The 26,020-nt window shown below is 43.7% G+C and overlaps 1 protein-coding gene across 1 annotated transcript in view; it reads left to right on the top strand.

The window, feature by feature from the left end:
* The window catches only part of Vat1l (vesicle amine transport 1 like), a 160,508-nt gene that overhangs the window by 74,898 nt on the left and 59,590 nt on the right, over nt 1-26,020 (top strand). Inside the window, exons 5-7 of the mRNA XM_059262542.1 lie at nt 2,142-2,245; nt 4,373-4,428; nt 9,235-9,429. Coding sequence (XP_059118525.1) covers nt 2,142-2,245; nt 4,373-4,428; nt 9,235-9,429 — 355 coding nt within the window. The remainder of the gene's footprint in view (nt 1-2,141; nt 2,246-4,372; nt 4,429-9,234; nt 9,430-26,020) is intronic.

The following is a 26,020-nucleotide window of genomic DNA, read 5'->3' as shown; positions in this document are numbered from 1 at the left end:
ACCTTTCAGAGCTGACTGGCTCTTCCAGTGATGGTCCTGATGATGTCACGAAAAGGACAGCTGAGGAGCATGACAGTAGCCAAGCCCATTCTAAAAATGCGTCTGGATGATTTTTTAATGGTCTCGTGTAAACCGTAGCTATCTGCAAACTTACTACACAGTTGTGGATGGCCTTGAACTTCTGATCCTCTTGCCTCCACATCTCTTCTGCTGGAACTAAGGGAGTATGCCACCACACCTGTTTTAGCTGATGATAGGGGTCAAACCCAAGGCTTTGTGCATGCTAGGCAAGTGTTCTACCATCTGAGTCACATCTCTAGCTCTGAACGTGAAACACTTTCACTAGACCTAAGCCCAATTTGGTTTGAGTAGGTTCCATTCAATAGCATTCATTTGTTCATTCTAATGATAGGGTGAGATGGTGGTAGTCTTTAATAAACTATTCACTGAAAGAATGTCTCTACCCTCAAAAGGAGCAATGTACAGGAATGCTCATTCATCAAAACTTTAAATACCAAAGGAACAAATCCTACCCATGTCTGGCTTGGTGAATCAGCAATTTGGGGGGGGGGGGCTTACTTACAGGCACCTTGGTAAGCCATTACTTCCAAAACATGGTAACTTATTCAGGTAGCCATATCACCAAAAAAGCCCACCCCAGCATACATGACAAATCACAAAATTTGAATCTCTGGAGTTCCGACCCCAGTCACTGTTCAGTCTCCTAAATACTGTAGCACTCCAAAGACAACATCTCAGGAGGAAGGGAGCAGCTAGAACCTCAGGCAAGGAGTTGGCCAACTGTCTTCCTTCTGTAAGGGAAGGTTATTTCACTTATTTACTTGTGTGTTGAACCATTCCTGCATTTCTAGGATAAAGCCAACTTGGTCATGATGCATGATCTCTTTGATATATTTGTGGATTGGTTTGCAAGCATTTTACTGTGAAATCTGTGGACGTTTTCATTGGGAAGATTAGTTCATGACTTTTTTGTGTGTATCTCTGTCTTGTTTTTGAAAAGGGAATAGGTAAACGAATGAAACTGGAAATAAAACAGACTGAATGAGGTAGCATAGACAAGAATGCCATGTCCTTCCATGTGTGGACTCTAGCATCAAATCTTTAGATTGTGTGTTTAACTTGGACTGTATGGAGAATCCAGCAAAGTAGAAAGCAGCCATTCGAGTGGGGGCTTAAAGGAGAAGGAATAGTAGAAATAAGTGATAAGAAAACAATGAGGGAGAATTCTAGGGGTTGGATGGGGGAGTTGGGGGGTAACCTAAATAAAGGATTACAAAAAGCTGTGACCTCCACGCCAGACTAGCAGCCACATAAACTCAGGGAATGTATTGGTTTTCTGACTCAGTTCAGTACCTTGGACAGCACAGACACGTTGGCCATATTCCTTTAAAAATGATTGTTGGCTGAGAGACTAACTGACTGGACTGTGGGAAGCCTGAGCTAAATACCTCATTTGTTTTTTCATTGCATCCTCCCACAAAGAAACACATTCACTCTACACTACAAAGGAGAGAGCTAAGGCTTGGAGAGTTTGAGTGAGCATCTAGATAGAAAAGCTCAGACCTTCTGACTCCAGTTTTCCTCTTCATTATTCCACCCCAGACTTATTCTTGGGAGAGGTACTTTGCTGCCTCCAACTTTGTGAAATACTTGTACAGACAGTGCCTGACTCACAGTGGTTTGGTCCAGGAATTTTTTTTTTAAAAAAGCAGTTGGCATTCATAGACATTATATTTCAGACACTGATTTTCAGTTCTTCCTGGGCTACCAATGTGTCTTATAATATTCTCTTGTGATGCTAGGGGTGGGGACAGTGCCCAGGCATCCATGTAAACATGGGGTAAACCATTTGCATGCTACAATGTGCTGCACTGCTTGGCCACGCCAGGTATTAGGTTAGATGAATTCAACAAAATTTGACTTGAGATATTTTTAGCTTACAGAGGACTTATCGCTGGCATCTGCAGTAGGTCAAGGATGATGGTAGTTAGATGGATGGTCCTAGAGTGATCACTCTTTGTTTTCTGGAAACCAAATGATGTGACATGGAAAGGAAAGAACCAAGAGTTTGGGTCCTGACAGGGTGTATGTATCATTTCACTTTGTCTCCTTCTGTGCAGGATCTCTGCTGAAGGTGTGGACATTGTTTTGGACTGCCTGTGTGGGGACAACACTGGCAAGGGGCTCAGTCTCCTCAAACCTCTGGGGACCTACATTTTATATGGTGAGTGCATGCATAGTGGGCTAAAACCAACAACAACAGAAAGCACCCCACCATGCTTACCACATTCTACAAGGTGAAAGGTGTTAGTATCCTGGGTAATGGGCAAGCTTGGGAGTGTCTAGTTTTTTTTTTTCAGTGCATTTATTATGCTGATACTGTTGTCATAAAGTATAAAGCTAACTTATTTGCCTACTGCCCTATCTCCTACACTGTCATTCTTTAAATGTTTTGTTTGTTTGAAACACAGTCTCACTATACAACCCTGGCTGATCTTGCACTCATAATCCCACTGCCTCAGCCTCTTCAGTGATAGGATTACAAGTGTGAGTCACCATGCCTGGCCACATCTACTATGCTCTTGAGTGTACAGAAAAGTTACGAAAATCAGAAGCAAATTTTCTCCAGCAAAATGAAACTTTAGTGTCTGACCTTCTTGTCTTCACACACACACACACACACACACACACACACACACACATATATATAAACAGTGGTCTCCACAAATTCCAAAAGGTGTATAGAAAGCCAGAGGCCATCTTCCAAAGCAGAATATTGGAATATCTGATGTTTGATGTTCCTAAAACCTCTGTGCCCTGTTCTCGCAATAGAAATTGAGCCTTGCTATGTGGTGGTGGTGCACACCTTTAATCCCTGCACTCCAAAGGCAGAGGCAGGCAGATCTCTGTAAGTTCGAGATCAGCCTAGTCTATAGAGCAAGTTCCAGGACAGGTTCTAAACAGAGAAATCCTGTCTCGAAAAAAAAATGAGCCTTAATTCTGAGTATTTCAGAAGGAAAAACAGAAGTAAATTCTCTTTATAAAAGAGATATTTGAGGGTTATAAATATCTTTTCATCATCAGATCATTATTACAAAGGAATTGAGCTCACCAAGCAGGTGAGCAACACTCCTTTTCTGATACATTCTGGTCATTTCTGTCCTGACCACTTATTTCCCAAGAAGTAAATAATTGATTAATATTATTGATGAGAAAACCTACAAGGGTCAATACCATTATGAGAACATAGGATGTGACTAATAGAAGGCAGATGGGCAATTTATTCATCCTTCCTTCTCATTAGCCAGGAGTTATATTTTTGCCTCAATTCCATGATGTCATTTGGGTGAAAGTCAACTTGATTATCTCGTAATTTTCCAAGTCATTACATTGATCACTTGGTTACTATGTAATGGAAGCCTGGAGTTATGATCCCTGGGACTCAACATCCCATCAAATATAAAGGGATGGTTAACTGATTGGGAAATAGTTTAGCCAGGCCAAATGGTTAATTTAAAAATACGCATTTTTTAAGTAAATGACTGTTCTCTAAGAAAAATTACACTTCCAGATATCTGATGAGAAGCAGGAAAGTCTGTGGAGATGGGCCATTGCATCAGGATGGTCTCTATACTGTCGAGGGTTTCTTCTTCCTCCCACCCCATCCGCACTGGGAACCCTGCAAAGGGATCATTTCTCTCTGAGCATCTCACCTCACCTCCATCTGGCATCTGAGTGTCACTTGGTCCAGCTGTCAACACAGTTTCCAATATTGTTTTATCTAGAGTTTTAGGTTTTGTTTTGTTTTTTAACCTCTCTGCCTGGTCCCCTTTGAAGGTGACAGATAGTCACACATTCCCCAAACTCTGAAATTACTGTTCTCTCCTTTATCTTTTCTGTATCTTGTTATTTATATCCATCTAAGTTTCCCTCCTACCCTTTAGTACCCAGCCCATGTCAGAGTCCTAAGCCCCTCACTTGCTAAGAATCAAATTTGGGTCTATGTAGTGCCTTCCTACAGAAGTTCACTTCTTATTTTTAAGAAACAGGACCAAAATGTTTCATATTATTAAAACATTGGACTATTCAATCACCTATGGCTACAAGCCTGACTTTCCAAAGGAATGAAACGGCCACCATGATACACACACCTTCCTCTAAGAGCTGATGACTAGCCAAATGTTCCACTTTGTGCCCCACCCCAACACCTCTACTTCTTCGAAGACTGAAGTGTGTTGTTTGCAAGCTTTTGCTACTTGTGGACAGATGAAACGCCTGCCACTCTTCTTCCATAAGAAGATACCTTGATTTTCATGAACAATTACTTGACTTGGGCATTTTTCATTTGCAGGTTCATCCAACATGGTAACTGGAGAGACCAAGAGTTTCTTCAGTTTTGCAAAGTCAGTAAGTATCCTTGCCTGTCTACTAGCCAGTAGTTAACATTCTTTTGCATGTTGTGAGCTCCATTTAAAAACATTGGTCAACAGGCGGTGGTGGCGCACACCTTTAATCCCAGCACTTAGGAGGTGGAGGCAGACAGATCTCTGAGATTGAGGCCAGCCTGGTCTACAGAGTGAGTTCCAGGACAGCCAGGGATACACAGAGAAACCCTGTCTTGGGAAAACAAAAAACCAAAACCAAAAAAACAACAAAAAAGACATTGGTCAACTGGTCAACTGCTGGTCTGTCATCTGCGTCATGCAGTTCTAATAAATTCCATATCCATTCCCTGCTAACTGCATAAAGGCAGGACCAGGACTTGAAAGGTGGTAGTGTCAGTAAAATTTTGAAAAGCTTCCTTTTTATTTAAGTAGAGATTGGTTCAACCTGTCTATAGTGAACTTAGAGTTGTGGCACTGTAATTGTTCCTTATAGTAGACAGTCTTAATTTGACCATTTTCTGTCCAGGTTTCTAGGGTCACAGTAGATTTCTGTGTCCCCATCTTACTGTGTTGGAGATGGGAATGCGAAACCCCTAACTTTAATAATTTCTGAGTATGTGATGATGTTGCCTGCCATTGAGGAGTGCTCTCCCTCACTGCACCTGCTCAGATGGATATTTCCATACAGAGCTATTTATATGTGTTAGAGTTAAGCTGATTTGGGGTTGTGCTTTTGTTACCCCACCCAATAGAGCAAGGGACTGCTATTTCTCACAAGTGTTCAGCTTCTGTCCCTGTGCTCCAAGTCTCTGGTGCAGCTGACGCACCAAATAAGTTTTGCAAGAATTTCTTCTCTGGGGAGATGTAAAAAACACCCCCACATAAAGTCCTGGCAACAGACCAATGTATGATTCCACCAGAGTTCACCCTGAGGAACCACTGAGATTATTGCCCTTACATATGAGCATGAATGAGGAGTTACTGGCAGGAGTGTAGGTGACCCTAAAGCAGCTGCACTGGGAAGTTCATACCCAACTAGATGATGGCTTCCTCATAGTCACATAGATGGAAACCCTTCTTTTAGCCCTCCCAAGATTATGTTTGTCTAGTACCTCCTGAAACTAGGCCACATGTAATTAGGGCAAAATTGCATTACATATGGCTTAGAGGAGCATCTGGAATTTCAGGTGATGATCCAAGGATCCTCTCTACCCTCTCCTTCTCTGATGGAATGTCAATAGTCAACAAGCCTGCTCATGTACAGGCACAGGCACTCTGATGAAAATGGTAGCTGTTTTGCTCAGAGGACCATGCTCTATAACAATAAGCATCACTACATAGGCATTTCCTGAGCATCTACTGTGGGTAGCATTCTAAGCAAGGTATCACAGCAGATGTGACAGAGGTGTGCAGGACCCTTGTGGCTCCTACATTCTATTAAGGAGATAGACCCAACAATAAGGAAATGTGTTAATAACCTGATTGTGAATGCCTACCCAACCTCAATGGAAAACAGAAATGGGATTCTGGAAGAAGGCAGGATGAGGTAGAAGCATTGTGTAAAGGGTGGTGAGAGAGCCAGGGAAAAAGGCATTAGAATTCTCTTTCCATATATCACGATGGAGTTGTATTGGTCGCATTTTTGAAGGGTTTTCCCATCTCAGTTAACCCAGTCTAGAAATTCCCCCACAAACACACCCAGAGATTTGTCTCCAAGATGATTTTGGAGGCCGTCAAGTTGACAATCAATATTAAACATGCCAGGAATATTTATATGTTCTTTATGCCAACACTGACTGACCAAATTTTACCCTCGAACATCTGCTGAATCGGGGAATGGCAGTATTCCTTCTATATGTGAGATCAGAATTTCAAAGACTTTTTTTGCATTGTTTGCATATGGGACTTTAATAAAAATGTAGGTCAAGAATCATTTGAACTAGCCAAGTGGTGGTGTCACACACCTTTAATCCCATCACTCAGGAGGCAGAGCCAGGAAGATCTTTGTGAGTTTGAGGCCAGCCTGGTCTACAGAGCGAGATCCAGGACAGGCACCGAAACTATGCAAGAAACCCTGTCTCAAAAAAGCCCAAATGTGAGTGTGTGTGTGTGTGTGTGTGTGTGTGTGTGTGTGTGTGTGTGTGTGAATCATTTGAAATTTAGTTCCTGTAGGAACAAGGCTAGAACCTACTAAGGGATGCTATCTTCTGTCTGTCCCTGAAGACAGGCTGTGTACAACTCATGGCTGTTTTGTTGCCGTGGATACAGTTTGCATGATGCTGAAAGACTGCTCTGAGGAATCATGCTAGTCCCAATTACACACAACTGTAAGAAATGTTTTCCCTTTTCTCACCCTTAATGCCCAATCCCAACACACAGTACTAATGAAATAATTACAGTGTGTCCAAGCTAGGGACAGTATTTATAACAACACAGTCAGGATGGAGACTCGGTTTCCTCTTCCTCAAATGAGTACCATTATGCTCCGGAGCCGAAGGTCATGAATAAAAGCCCGGAGGCCCAGGTCCATGCAGGCTGATTGGCTAGAAGTAAATTGAAGAGAAGGTTTCCTGAGAAGTGCAATGATGGCTTTGCTCCAGGAAAAAAATTCTATGCAATCAAGAAAGGCACATTTAGAATCATAGAGAGAGTTCTCACTCTGCTATCTTAATTATGTTCCGTCTTAAGATTTCAGCAAAAGGAATTCTTTATGCTTTGTCAGCCTTGCCGTTCGCTCTGGGGCTGTGACAAGGATGATGCCTACAGATGATGTTGACATTTAGAGAGCAGCCTGACTCCAAATTCCAAGCTATTGCTCAGTAAATCTAAAACATGGCTTTCAGATTAAAAGGACAATTAAATTTGTCTACGCTTGTGGAGCCTGTGGTATACACACACTGCTGTAATGACATGCATCTCACATGAACACATTTACTTCCTATGACAACCTCCCTCGCCCCAAGCTATATAACGAGACTGAACGCAGAGAGGTTAGGTGAATTGCCTAGGTACACAGCTAACAAGAGACACTCAACTCTAGAAATTTCAGAGAAGATTTTAAGTACACTTGTTTAATAGTGTGTGTGTGTGTGTGTGTGTGTGTGTGTGTACACCTGGCATAGCATGCATGAAGCAGTCAGAGTGTAACTTGCAGAAATCATTTCTCTGCCTTCACCATGTAGGTCCTAAGATCAAAGTCAGATTTCCAGCCTTGTGGCAAGCCCCTTTACCCACTGAGCCATCCCTAGAGCTCTTGGTCACAGATGTGCAGTGCCTGTAGCGTCAGCCGGCATTCACAAACATTCACTGAGGTCCTACAGATGTGCAGGCATCAAGCTTAATCATGGGGCCCAAGATTTTGAACTTCTGTTTTGGGATACTTAGGAGACCAAGAGTAAGAGAAGATGGTTTGCAAACAAACATGAAGCTCTCATGCAGGTGCTGCCATGTCTAGTTTTCTGTGGTGCTGGAGAGCAACACCGGAGTTTCATGCATGCTAGGCATGCAGTCTACAAACTGAGCGACACCCACAGCCACACTCACGGAACTTTTCATGGAATCACATTTAGCAGAGCTGGGGATGGGGCAGCTCAAGAAGAGCAGTACATTTGACCGTAAAATCCTTGTCACATTTCAAAGGCTAAACCCACAGGAGAGCCATTTACACAGTCCCAACCTCTTGGATTTATCACTCCAAGCTGTGTTCTCTTCTTAACTTGCCCTTCCTTTCTACCTACCTTTCCAGTAGTCTTGTCATTATCCTCCCCAACTCACCCTCTTAAAAATAATAAAAAGTAAAAAGGTGATCTTGCACCCATGGCGGTCACCTCCACCATGCCCCCAATACTTTGTCACTCTGTAAACGTCCCTGTATTAGGTTCATCATCCCCACAACCATTCATAGAGCCAGATGTTTTACTCTGTACCCTCCTGGAAGACGCCAGTGTATCCTCTCATTTGAGTCAGCTGAGAAGGATGAAGTGCAAAGAATAATGGGGAGTGAGGTACACAACCAGGATCCACTCCAGAGTCAATGATCCTAATCACACACTCACTACTGTAGCAACCCGTGGCCTCGAGTAGACTGAGAAACCTTATCCAAGGCAATGGGGTGAGAAAAGCTTCAGAATTTGCATTGGTGGGGGAAGGGAGACTTCTTTTTCCAGATTTTGGAATATTTACAGGTAAGTTATAAGATATGTTTTATAATGTGTGTGTGTGTGTGTCTGTCTGTCTGTCTGTGTCTGTGTCTGTGTGTATTAAGACAGGTTCTGCTGTAGCCTATGCTGTTCTGAAACTCACTTTTTGGCTGAAGATGACCTGGGATTTCTAATCCTTCTGCTTCTACCTCCAAAGTTCTGGGATTACAAGCATCTATCTCCAAATTGTTTACTGTGTGTGGTTCTAGAATTTGAATCCAGAATTTCGTATGTACTAGGCAAGCACTGTCCCAACTGAGCTACATTCCCAGCATAGACAGGATTTTTAGTGTCCCTTTATGGTACCATATTAGCACTCAAAAAGATTTGGCTTTTGAAGCATTTTAGAGTGGGGATTTTGGAAAAAGGGATGCCCAACCTTCTCTCTCTCTCCAAGCTAAAACCCTCACACAGCATTGCTGTCTAGTATATCCTCTGCACCAACGGCTGTAGATCCAGAAGTAGATGCTTAAAAGATATATCACCAAGACTGCTTGCTGGTCCACTAGAGTGCACCCAGTTTCAACTTTGGCTTCCTTGGAATAGATCATATCCCCAAGACATAGGCAATGCTGCACAATGTAACCCCCTCTTTGGACTTCATAACCTAGAATCTTCTCTAATTGCAGTGGTGGCAGGTGGAGAAAGTAAACCCCATCAAGCTGTATGAAGAAAACAAAGTCATTGCAGGGTTCTCACTCCTCAACCTGCTCTTCAAACAGGGCCGCTCAGGCCTCATCCGGGGAGTAGTGGAGAAGCTCCTAGGGCTGTACAACCAGAAGAAGATCAAGCCTGTGGTGGATTCCTTATGGGCCCTGGAGGAGGTAAGCAAGCAACCGTCTTGGTTTATTTCGAGGACTTTGGGCACCCATGACAATCTTTTACAAAGCCATTTTTCTCTAGGTTTGTTCTAAACAAAAGTCCTAAAGTAGGTGAACCCAACCTTCTGACATCAAAATGCCACATTGTCACCTACCAAGTTCACACGCAAGAAATACACAGTTGAGCAACAAGAAGGAAATCACCGAAAAAAAATAATCTCATAACATTTTAAGTAACCTCATTATTTTCTGTTGGACCGCATTCATAGATATCCTTGGCCACAGGTGGCCCACAGGTTTGGCATATCTGGGTCATGGTGCTTTAGGTATAAGGACCACTTCAAAGTCCCAAGAGGCTTTCAAGCCATGCATCTCCAGCATTTATACATGAATGCTTTATTCCCAGGTAAAACACCAAATTTGAATGGATATAGCCAATTCACCTTGATTACATAAGGGTGGGAACACTGTTAAAATGTCAAGATCGAGGTAGCTCACAGATGGAAATGATTTGTATGCAGACACTGGATGCTTTGTGCCCCTTTGAGACATTGTCAGCTGTCGTGGTGGACACAGTAATGGTGTTGTGCTTGGTGTTGAACTTAGGAGTTTTGTTGCTGCTGGTGTTGTTGATGATGGCAGATTGCCAAAAGTTCTGGTGTTGGAAAACATTCTTGAAATGTGAACAAAATAACCTTCAAGGATGCTAAAGTAGGAACTAGCTGGATTGGTTCATACGGTACTCAAGGAGGAAGGCAGTTTTCAAGTGTCTAGAAATCCTTCAGGACAAGACAAGGGTGAAGCATGACAGCTCCTTGTGAGAATAAGGGAAGCATGTGGCCTGGATTTGGGGTGATATTTCAGATCTCCCTCAGTCATGAGGCCTGGGAAAATGCTTAAGTTGGCATGGACTGTGTTCTTGGTTTGTTTTGCATTGTTTTCATGGATGAGGCGCCTTATAGTACTTGATGGATACTTGATGTGTGTTTGTGCATGAGGGGTGTGTGTGTAAGTGTGTGTACCCATGAGTGGTACACTCATCCATGTATGTGTGTGTGAAGGCCAGACATCAAAATTAAACAAAAACTCTTGTTTTCCTCAATCAGTCTCCACTTTATATTTTGAGATAGGCACCCACTAAACTTGGAGCTTGGCATTTAGGCTAGACTGCTAGCCAGCAACCCCCAGCTCTGCCTTCCTCCTCTCTCAACTCTAGTTCTGGGGTTATAGATGGGCACCATCATGCCCAACTTTTACATGGATGCTGGAGGTCCTAACTCAGGTTCTTATGCTTACAGAGCAAGCATATAGCCTACTGAACCATCTCCTCAGCCACGGAATAAGTGCTTTTAAACTTTGGGGGGGGGGGGCGTCCCAGAAACCTTTACAACCTAAGTTGCAAACACTAAGTTGTCTAAGTTAGAAGTGTGTATGATAGATTTGGGTGAGGGGTAACATGCCATCAGATTAACTGTGAACTTGAACTGTACGCATGTATGCCATTCTAATATTGAAGTATCATGGACAGTCTTTAAAAAAAAAAAAAAAAAAGAACAGCCACCCAAAGTCCTTGTTTGTTGTGATAACCGAAATCCATATTCAGTACAGGACATTCCTAAATCAACCCAGCATAAATAGAAGACAAACTGCACAACCACATTCCAGAGAAGGATAATGTGGTTAACATTCCAGCTTCCTTCCTTCCCATCTTGTTCTATTGCAGATGCTCATTGTAATTCAATTTATTGCTAAAGTAAATCAGACAATAATGTGTTCTTTGTCCTGTGTAATTGCCAAGATGGTTCGCCTCTTGTCATCATTTTACTGAAAATCTTTTCAATTTAATGAATCGGAGATCTGTATGGTATTCATAGTGGCATGCCAGAGAAAAGTAGAAACAATCAGGACAAACTCTCATCCATGTGGCACATATAAGACTTAGGTTTACAAGCTCATAGGAACTCACTCACTTTACATTGACAGCTGTAGAACCTGCACGACCAGACTAGACCCTCTGCATACGGGAGACAGTTGTGTAGCTGGGTGTGTTTGAGGGGCCCCCTAGCAGTAAGATTAGGATCTAGCCCTGGTACTAGATGAGCTGGCTTTCTGGAGCCCATTACCCATGATGGGATGCCTTGCTCAGCCTTGATGCAGCAGGGAGGGGCTTGGTCCTGCCTCAACTGAATGTACCAGGCTTTGTTGATGGGGGGTAGGTTGGGGTTGGGGGGGAGGCTGAGGGGGAATGGGAGGAGGGATGAGAGGGGAAATCTGTGGTTGGTATGTAAAATGAATTTTAAAAAATTTCTTAAACTGAAAAAAAAAAAAAAAAGACAGGTTTAAACTCAGTGCCCAAAGGGACTCGGCAAATCTGGTAGCTTATGAGGGTTAAAACCTGAGAGGCAGTCAAGTTGGCCTCGCTAGTTTTCTTAGTATTTGACACTATTCCTTGCTCACAGTAGTAATAGAGTCTCTAAACACCTACTGAGTAATTATTGTGTGCTTAGTTCTGGGGAGATGCTGAAGATACAGTGAATAATAGGTAGATGCTATCCCTGGGTTTTACAGAGTTTATATCCAAGGAGTATGAAGGAACAGAAACTACTAAAGTGGGCAAAAACACGCAGAAAGCTTGCTGCTTGTAATAAGCTCTTGGGAGGGGCCGTGTTCGCTGTTTTCCTCACATGACCACACTACCTGACAACCTGGGATGAAGGTGTCGCTTTGGTTCACAATTTCAGAAGCTTTCCTTCTTTTGTGGAGGGGAAGGCATGGCAGAGCATCTCAGATCATGGTGGTGGCGGAGTGTGGGATTGGCTAATCGTATCAGAGATGACAAGGGAGCGGAGAGCAGCCCCAGAGCCAGGGCCCGCCTCCAGTGACTGTAACTACCAGATGGACCCAGCCTCCTAAAATAGTGTCACTAGCCTGGGGAAAAAAAACACTTGAAATACAAGCCTGTGGGGAACGTTGCAGATTCAAGTGACAGCAGGAGGAAATTGGGGGTGGTGGTGGTGTAGGTCACTTAGTTCCCACATAGAAGTGTTTTCCTTCCCAAACTCTTCTCAACATGGTCTCTCTAAGGAGGACCTTTTTCAGACTTTTTTACTCTCCATGAAATTTTACCTGGCTAGAATCTCTCTCTCTCTCTCTCTCTCTCTCTCTCTCTCTCTCTCTCTCTCTCTCTCTCTCTCTCTCTCTCTCTGCCTAAGGAAGTTCTCAGCTCCTGCTCCAGCACTTGCCTGCATGCCGTTATACTCCCTGCCATGATGATAATGGACCTCTGAAAATAAAACCAAGTCCCAATTAAATGCTTTCTTTCATAAGAGTTTCCTTGGTCATCTTCACAGTAATAGCACAATAACTAAGACATCCTCTCTTCTGCCCACTCTCTCCTGAGTGTTAACACACATATATATATATAGAGAGAGAGGGAGGGGGGGAGAGAGAGAGAGAGAGAGAGAGAGAGAGAGAGAGAGAGAGAGAGAAAGAATCTGGAACCCGGTCTAAATCCCTGTCTTCTTGAGATTAGTCAAGTCCTGATCCACTGTACTCCCAACCATTTTCTCATGCTCTATGCATCCACCCACCCTCTCCCACCCACACTTCAGCACCTTCCAATCTTCTGGTCTTTAAGCCTACTCACACCCTCCCCTCCCTGCACCTCTGAAGAAGTAGTTGTCCCCTGCATTAAATATACATCCTCCCCACTATTCATGACTACTTTTGTGACCTATGTGGAAAGGCCTTCTCTGCCCCTGCCTTCCAAAGAAGCTACCTCTGCCCTGGTCACTGACATTTTTTCCACTGTTTGGTAGTCTCCGTTGTATAAACCAATGGTTGATCAGCTTGTGCATTGACTCTTGCCTGGCATCTACTAGAAGGTAAGTAGGAAAATCCAACATATAGGCTTCCAGTGACTGGCAGAGTGGATGCTCAGGAAACAGCATATTGTAATGGATGAGTCAGTGAGCCCAGCACCACACAGAAACATGACTGGTTAGACACTTGCTATGCTTAATCATAAATATTTGCTGAGAAAATAGATGAGTAAGTGAAGAAATAAATAAGCCATACTTTTTTAGAGATAATTTCCTGGAATCAGCAAGTTGTCTCTGTGGGTAAAGGTACTTGCCACCAATGTTGATGATCCCTGGAACTCACAAGGGGAAAGGAACAAAAAGACTCCCACAAATTGTCCTCTAATCTACGCATGTACACATACATACACATGTACATACATATGGAGAGAGTGAGAGAAAAAGAGAAAAAGTTAATTTATTTAATAAAATGTTAAAAATGCAATTTCAAGTACAAATAAAACGATATTATTATTATTTTTAACACAGGGTTTCTAAGCAGAAAGAAAGATGTCATGGTTTTTCACCTAGGGCCTGATTCATGTTTTGATCTGGATAATTCTTCATCATGGGTGGGGGGCTTGCCCTATGCAATATTGAATCTACTCATTAGATGCCAGCAGCAGCAATAAAAGAAAACTGTCTCTAGTTATTGTCACATGTCCCCTGGGCCACTGAGTAGGACAAGAGTGATGGAAAACTGTTCCTAGTGGAAGATCACTGTTTTAAAAGAAGCTGTGGGGCTGGGGTTGTAGCTCCATTGCTTAGCAACTGCTACAAAAAGCACCACATTTACCAGGAATTGCTAAGTCCAGCACTCAGGAAGCAGAGGCAGGAAAATTAGAAGTTCGAGGTCATCTTGGTCTCTATAGTGAATTTGAAGCCAGCCTGGAGTGCATGATACCCTGTCCCAGGAGGCAGGGGAGGGGAGAAGAGAAGGGGGAAGAGGAAGAGGAGGAGGAGGAGGAGGAGGAGGAGGAGGAGGAGGAGGAGGAGGAGGCAGGAGAAGCCTCAGCAGCAGAAGCTATAGTGGGTGATCCAGTCACCAGAAAAACAAAGGAACTGTAATCAGCGTGGCAGGCTGGTCCTCCACAGAAGGGAGACAGACGGCTGCTGCCTGTTTGCCAACAAAGCCTCCACAGCCACTCATCAGCGACACCCACCAACTTTCTGAGGGTTCTTTTCTACAATATTTACAGACATCTGTTTAGAGCTGCAGTTGGGCCAAATGCAGCCATTTATCAAGCCCACGCAGCTCTTCTGGGCTTAAAGGGAGTGGAGCATGCTTATTGCTTGAGAACCTTCGGGGGCGGACTGTAATGATTTTCCTCCTCCCATTTGGTAAGGGCTTACACAAAATTGCTTCTCAGACCAGCTATGTAACTCCATTTATAGAATATAAAACCCAAAGGGATTAAAAGAAAATTTTCTTGGGCTCTCTGAGCCCTCAGACAAGAAGATTTAATAATATCAGACACGATTAAGGATTTTTTTCTAGCCATCTGTCTGGGATTCTATTGTAAATTTAATACACAAAGCAGAGTGGGGGATACTATAGTCTCCCATTTGCTTTCAGATGCTAAATATACACCTGTATTTTATATTGTAGGAAAAAATTAAGCTTGCAGGTTAAGCTGGAAAGGGGACAAAACATTTGTGTTTGTCACCCAAGCAGCTGTTGTTTCCTTGGGCACTAGTGATGCTTATCTTCATAGTGAATTTGACTTGCTTTGGAGTCACTATGGAAACAAGCCTCTAGGTGTATCTCTGAGAGCAATTCCAGAAAGGCATAACTCAGGAGAGAACACCCACCCAATGTGGGCAGCACCATCCTATGGGCTGGTATCCTGAGCTGAATGAAAAGGAGAATGAGAGCTGAGCATCAGCATTCATCTGTCTCTGCCTCCTGATTATGGGTACCATGTGACCGGCCACCCCATGTTCCAGCTGCCATGCTCCTGCAGCCATGCCTCCTTGCCATGATGGACTGTACCCTTGAATGTGGAGCCAAAATAAACTCGTCTTTCCTTAAGTTACATTTGTCAGTCATTAGGTCACATGGACCAGAAAAGTAAGTAAACAAGCGTCTACTATGCCCTCATAGTACTTTCACCTGTCAAGTCTACACCAACCATAGGCAACCTGTTTCCTGTCCTTGAGTTGTTAACAAAACTTAAACCTATGAAATAATTAGAGAATAGCAATAATCAATCACAGGGTATCAGTGTCAACTGCAATTGGGTGTGAAATCAGAGAGAACAAAGTTAAGAATGAACTAAATGTGCAGAGATGGTTTTAAGAACGATAAAAGGGAAGAGGGAAGAGATGTCCCCATCAGTAAAGTTCCTGCTGTACGAGCATGAGGACCCTGGTTTATATACACGGCACTCACATAAAAGCAGGGTATGGTGGCAAGAGTCTGTAATGCAGCCCTGCAGGGGCGGAGACAGGCAGACTCCTGTAGATTATTAGCCTAGTCTGAGCAAATCAATGAGACCCAGGTTCAATGAAAAACTCAGTCTCATAAAATAAGATGCAAATAATCAAGGAAAATACCCAATATTGACCTTTGGCCTCCACACACACATAAGCACATGAGCACACACACATACCTGCAGGGACATGTATACACAGCTAGGTGAACACAAACATACACCTCTCTCTCTCTCTCTCTCTCTAAATGGATAGAAATCATTTGGTTGATGTTGGTACCGCAAAAATACCACACACTGCGGGGATGGTGTGAACAAAATCACAGGCAGTTATAAGGCAGGTGGGTCAGAGAGAAATCTCCAGAGTAAGCATGGGAGAGGACATAGGGTTTAGGGAATGGATCCAAATCACAGACACCTTTGCTGCCTGGCACAAGACTTGGAGTTGGCTTCTGATTAATGGGGTTGCTATGAGAGAGTATGACACCACTTTATTCCCAGTCTAGTGAGGCTCAACCATGCCGCCAAGGCTGATCTATGTTGTCATGAACCTGAAGTGAGGCTTGATGGTACAGACCTGTAATCCCAGCACAAAGGCACTGATGGCAGAGGAACATGGATTCAAGTCCAGCCTGGGCTCCAAAGTAAGCTCCAGAATAGCCTAGTTTACAGGCCAAGACCCTGCCTTAAAATAAATAAATAAATAAATAAATAAATAAATAAATAAATAAATGAATAAATGAATAAATAAATAAATAAACAAAAACAGTAGGACTGGAGAGATGGCTCATTAGTTAGGGATGCATACTGTTCTTGTAGAAGACCCCATTTCAGATGCTAACATCTACATCTGATACAACCACCTGTAAGTAAAGTTCCAGGGAATCTGACACCCTCTCCTGCCCTCCAATGGTACCTACACTCACATGCTTGTACCTACATACATAGATACACATAATTAAAAACAATACAAATTTTTTTAAGAAGAAAACATTTTAAGAAACAATACAGATAGTACACATGTATAACCCTAGCTCTTGGAAAATGAAGGTATCAGGGGTTGAAAGCCTGCCTTGGCTGTGTAGTAAGTATGAGGTCAACCTGGGCTATATGAGACCCTTTCGCAAAAAAATACCCAAAACACCAGTATCATCAAAAGGCTGTGTGTCTAGACTATATCACTGCAGACTTTACCCATTTGCCAGTTAACAGCTCACCAAGGGCTCTGTGAGATCTTAATAACTGTGTATGTGTACACATGAATGTGGATACCCATGTTGGTAGATGTGCGCACATGTGGGTGGATAACCATGTTCATGCTTCCATGTACATGTGTGTTTTTGGAAGCTGAAGAACATCTTTGAGTGTTATTTCTCAGGCACTGCCTGCATTTTATTTTAATATAGGGTTTCTCAGTAGCCTGGAATCATCAAGTAAGCTAGTCTGGCTGGCTAGCACACTCCAGTGATTCTCCTGTCTCGGCCTTCCTAGCACTGGAATTCTACATGCAAACACCTCATTCAGCTTCTTTGGATGAACTCTTGGGTTCTGGGGATCTAGCTCAGGTCCTTGCACTACCAACAGTGAGCATCTTAAAGTCCTAACTATTTTCCAAGCCCTCAATATATTTATAAGTTCTCTGCTGAAGGCACCATGTATAGTATTTTGCAACATGATTTCATCAAGAGTCTGGCTATAGTCTCCCATATGATACCACTAGTCACAGGTGGCTCTTGAAGTTTCAATTATGTCACATTAAAAATGCAATTTCAAGTACTCTGAAGCTACATGTGGCTAGTGGCTACCGTACTGAACAGGGTGTGTTTAGAACACTCCCATCATTGTAGAATGGTTCACTAGAACTGGTCTATGTGATGATGTCACCCTTCTGCTTGAAAGCAGGGAACAATTTGTCTCTGCAGCCTTCTGGCCTGGTTGCCTTTCCATCAATTATGTTAATTATGCCCTTCCATGTGTCGCTCTCTTTGCTGTGGTGTCATGAAGGTCACTGCCCAAACAGAGTCACTTATTTGATGTGTGTGTCCTGAATATCTCATTATGCATAACCTGCACTTTAGCTCCGTGTAGATAGTCACGGCTTGAATATATTTGTGTCTTTCATTTGAAGCCAATACTAGCTCCAAACAGATACAGCCTGTCTAAAGGCATGAATGGAAGGAAAGAAAGGCTAGATGCTGAGCTTCATGGGTGCTTTTCTATGCCTTGAGACAAAAAAGCAGCTAGATAAAAGGGAGATTAATATGGGGAAGAAATCATAGGAGAGTGGCATGACTCAAGGCCAGAGCTGGCAGACGGAGGAGGTGATTGACAGTCCTAACGTAGGCTTCAACTATAGGCCAGGAAGTTAAGAGATGATGCAGTCGGTTTATAGAAACAAATGCCCAGATGAAATCTAGAAGCTTCTGTAAGAAAGTTTAAAAACTCAGACAGACATGAGTCTTGTTTAAGGGACTCAGCAAAAGCATGTGGAAATGTCCCCAGAGAGCTGAGAACCACATCCATGTGGGAGAGAAGAGGACTGGATAACTGTGCCCATTAATATATCTGGGAGATTCTAGATGTGCCAGACTGTTCAATATGCTTCATGTATTAACTTGGTTAAACTCTCCAGTAACCCAAAGACCCAGGGAGCTATTAGACTCATCTGTAAGACCACAAAATGAGCTTTTGGAGAGGTTTCACTGCCCAGAGACCCTGCCTTTAATTGAATTTGCAGGACATTTGAACCTCAGAGAAATCTAAAGCATAGACACTGTTGGAAAAAATGGCAATGAATAAATTCACTGAACAAAAGAATGAGCTAAATAATTATATTAGGAATCAGCACAGAAGGAGTCTATATAACACATATTTTGTGGAGGCCTTAACATTCATTTAATCTTCATGAGACCCCTGAGTGGTGGTTACCATGACAACAGCTGTGACAACAGATGAGGGATAGAGGCATACAAAGATAAAGTTTCTGGAAATCACAGAGCTTGTATGTATCAAAGCTGACCTTGAGACACAGGGAGCCTGACTCTGAACTTGGGAGCAGGATCATTAACTCCTCCACTGTGGAGGGAAAGGCTAGCATGCCCCTTTCTTCACTTGGCTGTCAGACTCAGATGAGGTATCCTTAGGCAGTGTCGTTGGTTAGGCAGATAGTTATGATAGGCCATTACCATTGGCCACTGCTTGCTACCAGGGGTATGTAAAGGAGATGTCATTGGGTTCAACCAGGGCCCATTGCCAGTCTTTCAGAAAGCCATTTCAGTGGTGTGGTGAGGGCTGAAGTTTGACCAGCCAGGGCTTGGAAGGAAATGTTTAGGTAGGGCAGACTGACAGCCAGCATAAGCCTGCTACTTGGCATCAGACAGAGTAAGTGCCTGGAAAGCATCCAACAGGAGCCCAAGTCTGGAAGAGGGCTGCTTAGAAAGTGGATTAGGGATTCCCTGGGGTGAAAGATTATGAGAAATGGAGTGGGACTGCTCACAGGCACAGGATTTCTTATTAGAAGAATAAAAATGTTCTACAGTAAATGGTAGTGGTAGTTGCACAACTCCATGAATATTCTAGAAATCATTGAGTTGCATACCACGAATGGATGAACTGTATGATACTTGAATTATATTTAAATCTATGATATATATATATGTGTGTGTGTGTGTGTGTGTGTGTGTGTGTGTGTGTGTGTGTGTATTGATAGACACAGGATGGTTAATATTGATTGTCAACAGGATCTAGATCACCTTAGGAGACAAGCCTCTGGGGACATCTGTGGTGAGGTATCTAGATTGGGTTAGTTGAGGTGGGGAGACCTAACTTAAAATGTGGGTGGCATCATCCTGGGGTCATAGATTGGAAAAAAAAAACTGAGAAAATGAACTGAGCACCAACATTCATGGTTCTCTGCTTCCTGACTATGGATGCCATATGACCAGCTGCCTCACATTCCTACCACCATGCTTTCTCTGCTGTGATGGACTGTATCCCCCTGAACTGTGAGACCCACCCTGGAAGCCTTCCCTGTTTCCATGCACACCCCTCGGCCACATGTTTTCTGCCACCTAAACACTTCCACGGATTGTGGCTCTAAACCTACTTGTGCATTTGCCTGCCCCTTTCTCCTAGTTGTCCAACAGGCCAAATAAATTGCATAGCTTGAACTCAGCTCACTCATCTATGTCAAGCAGAATCCCATCTTCTCACAGATGTCCATATTGCAGCTGGTGAGATGGCTCAGCAGGTGAAGGTGCTTGCCTCCAAGTCCAACAACCTGAGTTCCTTCCCTGCTAAAAGGAATGAACCAATTCCTGAAAGTTGTCTTCTAATGGCTATACATGTGCCATGACACATGTGTGTGCATGCACATACACACACACACACACATAAATAAGTTAAAATTTTTTAAGATGTCCACATCTGTCAGGAAGTTGAGGCTGGAGGATTGACAACTAGTCTAGGCTACATAGTGAGTTCTGAATCAGCCTAAGCTATAGAATGAAAGCCTAAAGCATTGAGATATCAAAGATCAGGAGTTACTATGCAAGGTGCTAAGCAAGGACAACTTAAAATAAAACCAAACCAGTGTCTACTTCCAAATCTCTAATCTTTGAATATGCTACTTCATATGACAAAGGCACTTTGTAGATGTGATTAAGAACTTTAAAATGACTCTGCATTACCCAGGAGGCTTCAGTGTAGTCACAAGGGGCTTTGTAAGAAGGAAAGTAGGGACCAGAAACAGGGAAGGCATTTTGATACCATAATCAGAGGATGAAAGGTGATTTGGTGTAAGGCCATGAGTCCAGGAATAAGAAAAGACTGTAAGAACCAGAAAGGGCAAGGACCCAGAGCCTACAGAAGGTACGCAGCTACCTCCAGTGATTTTAGTACACAAGAGGCTTTATACCTAAACAGCTGTAAGAGGATGAATGTGTACTGGCTGAGGCCCCTGTATTTGTGGCCATTTGTTACAGCAGCAACTGGAATCTAATGCACCATCTATGTCCCAAACACATCCAGAGTAGCTCCCTGTGCCACAGCAGTCTCTGAGCTTTGGAAACAATTGTGTATGGGTCTTGGATCTACACACAAGGAGTAGACAGGGGGCAGAAGTGAATGTGTAACTTAATAAGAAGGAAATAAAATGAAGAGAAAAGAGTTGAGCAGGAGTGAGACCTGGGTCTGTGTTATAGCCCAGCTAAGGCCAAGGAGCTAGAGAAAGAGACAGAGAGAGGCAGACACATCCATGTAGAGCAAAGAATTTCATCAGGCTAAAGACAAAATGATGCGGGAGGCTGGGGAAGCTGATCTTGAAAGAAGTGAAATCAGATGGGATAGTAGGGATCCCCCAGCCAGGTGGCCATTGTTCTAGCCTCAATGGACGACTGTGGCTCTGCACCTCACTTCCTTGGTCCATGCTGGAAACTTTGCTCACTGTGCCCTTCCCTCTTCCTTGTCTTCTTAACGAATTTCTGGTCATTTTTAAGACTCGGGCAAGATGATATCAGCTCCTCTATAAAAACACAACTCCCTCCCTGTTGTCAATACCCCGACCCTGAGTTAGGAGCTTCTGCCTTCAGAGCCCAGGGGCTCACCTCCCTCATTGTCATGGACCTGTGAAAATGGAGAGCGCAATGTTCACTTCCATTTCTAATTGGAAAAATTAAATGACCTAATAGACAGACTGCTTAGCCTATTGTTGACACAGAAGTCCGTGGTGCTGTCAAAGGGCATTGCCACACCACTACAACAGAGTTATGGTAACAAGGTCCCAAGCAAGGAGAACTCAAGAGAACTCCAGTGCCTCAGAGCATGCATTTTCATTGGCCCAGTGCATCATCTCTCATTCAGACCTAATCCAAACAATCCTATCTGCACCACAGACCTCAGTATATTATCCACAGCTTAGCACTCCTGTTTGAAGTCCACAGGCTCAGCTTGGATACATTCCTGTTATGAAGAAAATAATTATCTTTTGCCTTTGCCCCTGTCACTTGGTGGAAAATATATCATGAAGCTGGTCTTCTTTGCAAGCTGGGAACCATTGATGTAGGCAGCTCCTGGATGTGTTTTTAAAAGATCTGAAGCTATATTCTGCTGATGCCAATGCTTAGAAATGTTCTTTTTGCCTTTGGGGCTGTTAAGGAAGTTATTTTATATATCTTACTTGCAAGAGGGCAATGGAAATCATCTCTAAGTATTTTCCAAGGTATCTACAGAGGTAAGCTATTCACAGATGTTGATTTATTCACTAGACTAGATGGAAGGGCTGCTATGCAGCAGATAAGGAGTCATTTGCACCCCAGCACAGACATTTACTTCAGAGGGTGCAGGGATAAAGGCCACAGCCTGCCAGCTGAGCATGCTGTGAACAAGCTCCACTCCCATCCTTGGGAACCCATCAACAATTCTCTGAACCTCTGTTTCCTCCATTAGAAATGGGGATGCTTGGGGCAGGCAAGATGAGTCAGTAAAGAGCTTGCTGTATAAGTATGAGGATTAAGTTGGATTCCCAAGAGCCCACATTTTTAAAGAGCCAGGCACAATGACAAACTTGTAATCCCAGTGCCAAGGAAGGCAGAGACAGGAGGATTCCTGAATCTTGTTGGCCAACCTGCCTGGCTGAATCAGCACACTCCAAGTTCAGTGAGTGACCCTATTTTAAAAACTAAAGTAGAGTGACTGGGGGAGACATCTGACAATGGCCTCTGACCTCCACGTGCATGTACATGGACAAGTATGTAGAAACACACACACACACACACACACACACACACACACACACACACACACACACACACGAAAAAGAAGTGGAGATACTGTCATGTCCCTGTAATTATTATAGGGTTTTTTATTTTTATTGTTCAATCCCCAGAATCCATAATGCATTGAACTTTTAATTGCAAAGTACTCTATTCACATGAGACTTGTTCCCATCTGTGAGCAAATCCCTAAATAAATAGTATAAATTGTTGAATCAACAGATTGTTTTATTCAACCATCCTACTTTCTAGCTGTTACCCTCTAACACTTTATTTCTCCATTCTTCATTTTCTTATAGAATGGGAACAGCTGATCCTGTTTCCCAGAGGAATTGTGTGGTCACTCACTCTCAGTACTGTAACGGAGTACTGTAGGCCAGGCAGTTTAAACAACTAAATCTTTTCATTTCAGTATGGTGAACAGAAAGGGGAAGATCACAATGGCACCAGGGCTAATGCCTTCTGAGGCCTGTGAACAAGGATCTGTCCATGCCTGTTTAAGCTCCTTGTTGCTAACAGTCTCCAGTATGCCTTGGCCTGTAGATACATCCCCTGGTCTCTTGGTTTATTTCATAGGATGGTGTCCCTGCATGCATCCATCTCCCAAATTCCCCATTTTCTAAGGACACAGATCATACCAGGTTCTGCCCTCCTCCGGCACAGTGTCTGTCATCTAACAAACAGCATCTGAAAAGATGGTCACAGCTTAAGGTCCTAAGCATTAGGATTTCAACATACAAACTTAAGGAGTGAAAGGTTTAAGATTGGGGGTGTGAGGAGGGGCTGAGGTGGATCACCCTTTTGGATAAGAAACTTAGTAATGCCATAGGCTGGGTGGTGGGAGTGAGAGAGGGTGGGATGGAGAGAGAGAGAGAAGCAGTGGCTGGCGCTGTGAGGAGAGTTTAAGGCCACAAGGCAGTTGGGGACCCCTTCTTAGGTCCCAGAGGAAGGGGAAATGTTTTGTGATGAGTGGTACACAGCATGGTCCTGCAGTCCCAGCCCATGTGTTTCTGATTACTGAGCAGCAGGGAGAAGGTCTTACCTCCCAAGAAGGAAATGTGATGCTCTGAGGATGCAGGTCGGGGGAGAGATGGGCACCTAGTTGAAATGTACCTATCATGCAGCTAGCCTTCTGCTGTCCCAGATTCTAACAACCTCAGGTCTGTAAAATTCCTTCGGGAAGTAAAAGTGGTACCTGTCAATTTCGTGGAATTTAGGCACCAGGGGAGTCTGTCAGAGAATAATAAATTTACAAACAGGATCTTGCCATTTTCTTATGTCAAATGGAGCTGTAAGGAAGAGGTTTCTGCAGGTGGGCATAGCCTGATTAGCCTATAGCTGAAAACCTAGCAGGCAAGAGGGGAAAGACACATTTCAACACATAATTTATGAATCCAAAATGATGGGAAAGTGCAATTGTGCTATGGCCTATAAAGGGCCAAAGAAACAAACTTTGGCGTCTGAATTCAGAGGGAAGATTCTAGAAAAGGTTTCCATGTACCTTCTTCTAGGTCCAGCCTCTCGTTCCTTCAGGAAATCACCTCACTTCTTCCCTGGGCTTTGCTCTTTCCTCTATAAAATTAGGATAATGGCGGTACCTTCTCAATGGAAACACTGCAGTGATGCCCAGAGGTGATGTGTATCAAGTCCCTGGGGCCTCTGCCCTTCAGAAGGGAGGAAAGGCATGTCTTTCGCTGATCCTGCAGTGTGGCCCTCGTGTGGCGGTTTCCTCTGCGGTAGCACCATGGGACCATTGGTTCTCTGCCTTACGTTGCTCAGTCCCTGCCAAAGGCGTCTGTGGATCTGCTTTGGGGGTAGACGCTCCTTGCAACACACATGATAAACACACGCTGCTGTTTGCCTTTCTCCTCCCTGCACCAACCAGTCTTTGATTACTAAACTGTTAGCTGATGCGGGGAGGCTCTGCCAGGAAAGTGCCATGTGCCTGTTAGTCATTTAATAAGCTGTAAGTGAGCAGCTGCCCACCAAGTCCTGGATGGATGACAAAGGAACAGGAGCGCGGAAATTTGATGCTGGCCCTGAGACCTTAAATATACATTCACTTGTCTGATGCCTGGTGGTCCCATTGGGAAAAAGCAATTCTTTACCCCATTTTACAGACAAGAAAGTTGAGTTTCAGAGAGAGGATTCTAGGACGAGGTGAGGATCACACAGCAAATTAGTGGAGTCAAAACTTGACTCTCGGGTTCACTGTCTCCTGAGACTGTGCTCCTAACCAGGACGCAGATCCCTTCTAAGAGTAAAGATGCCTTTGTCCTGAGCTCACTCTCTGGTTCTCCCAAATCCTTTATGATTGAAACATCCTGGCTCAGGGCTATTAGAAAGGGAAAGAGAATTGCTTTCAAGACCCTGGTTCATCAGTCCCTAATTTCTCCAAGTACAGTGGACTTTTTATCCTAAACCTCAGTTTTTGCATCTATGAAATGGGAATAAGCCTGGGTCTCTCGGCCTGTTCTAAAGCCTTTTGCAATCAATATACAAGTTGCTGACTGGATGCTGGAGGGTAAAAGCCGGAGTGTGGGGCAGATGAGATGACTCAGCAGGTAAAGGCACAGCTAGTTGCCAAACCTGATGCCTGAGTTGAATCCCTAGGATCGCACGGTGAAAGAAGAGAACTGACTCCCACTCCCACTCTCCTACTTCCACGTGCCTTACACACACACACACACACACACACACACCACACACACACAGAGGCACACAAAACAATTAAAATGTCAAAGAAAAAAATAAAAGCCAGAGAGGGTTCTTGAGAAAACCTTTCCCATTTCTCTTTCAAATGTACCATTGTGAGTTTCCCTAGCAACTTCATATACATATGAGTTTACTCAACAGAGAACAAGTGGGTGAGGACAGGGACATGAAGATGAAATCTTAATGCTATGACTAAGGAGGTGCAGTAGGGTTGACTCACGTTAGCCCCCTGTGGCTGGAGGAGCGAAGCCCACATTCCAGATGAGACAGAGGTGATGGAGATGAGCATGGATACCTCTGCTGCCAAGACACAAAACTCTTTTGTATTAAATTTTTTTTATTTATTTTACACTCCAACCACAGTGTCCCCTCCAACCTCTCCTTCTGTTTCCTCCCCCTACCCCTATTTTCCTCCCCCACCCCCCCCACCCCTGCCATCCACTCCTCAGAAAGGGTAAGGCCTCCCATGGGAGTCAACAAAGCATACATACCAAGTTGAGGCAAAACCAAGCTGCATCAAGGCTGAGCCAGGCATCCCACCATAGGAAATAGGTTCCAAACAGCCAGCTTGGTATACGCCAGGGACAGATCCTGGTCCCACTGCTAGGGGCCACAGACAGACCAAGCTACACAACTATCACCCACATGCAGAGGGCTTAGGTCAGTCCCATGCAGACTCCCTAGCTGTCAGTCGAGAGTCCATGAGCTCCCACGAGCTCAGGTCAGCTAAGACACAAAACTCTCAATGGTAGCACAGATTCGCTTCACTCCAAAGCCAGGGCTTGAACCCCTCACTGTCACCCCCTGGACCTCACCC

This window comes from Peromyscus eremicus, chromosome 5, assembly GCF_949786415.1.
Source record: "Peromyscus eremicus chromosome 5, PerEre_H2_v1, whole genome shotgun sequence".
Lineage (NCBI taxonomy): Eukaryota > Metazoa > Chordata > Mammalia > Rodentia > Cricetidae > Peromyscus > Peromyscus eremicus.
The sequence above is the reverse complement of the archived record's forward strand: the minus strand, read 5'-3'. Positions and strand labels throughout refer to the sequence as shown.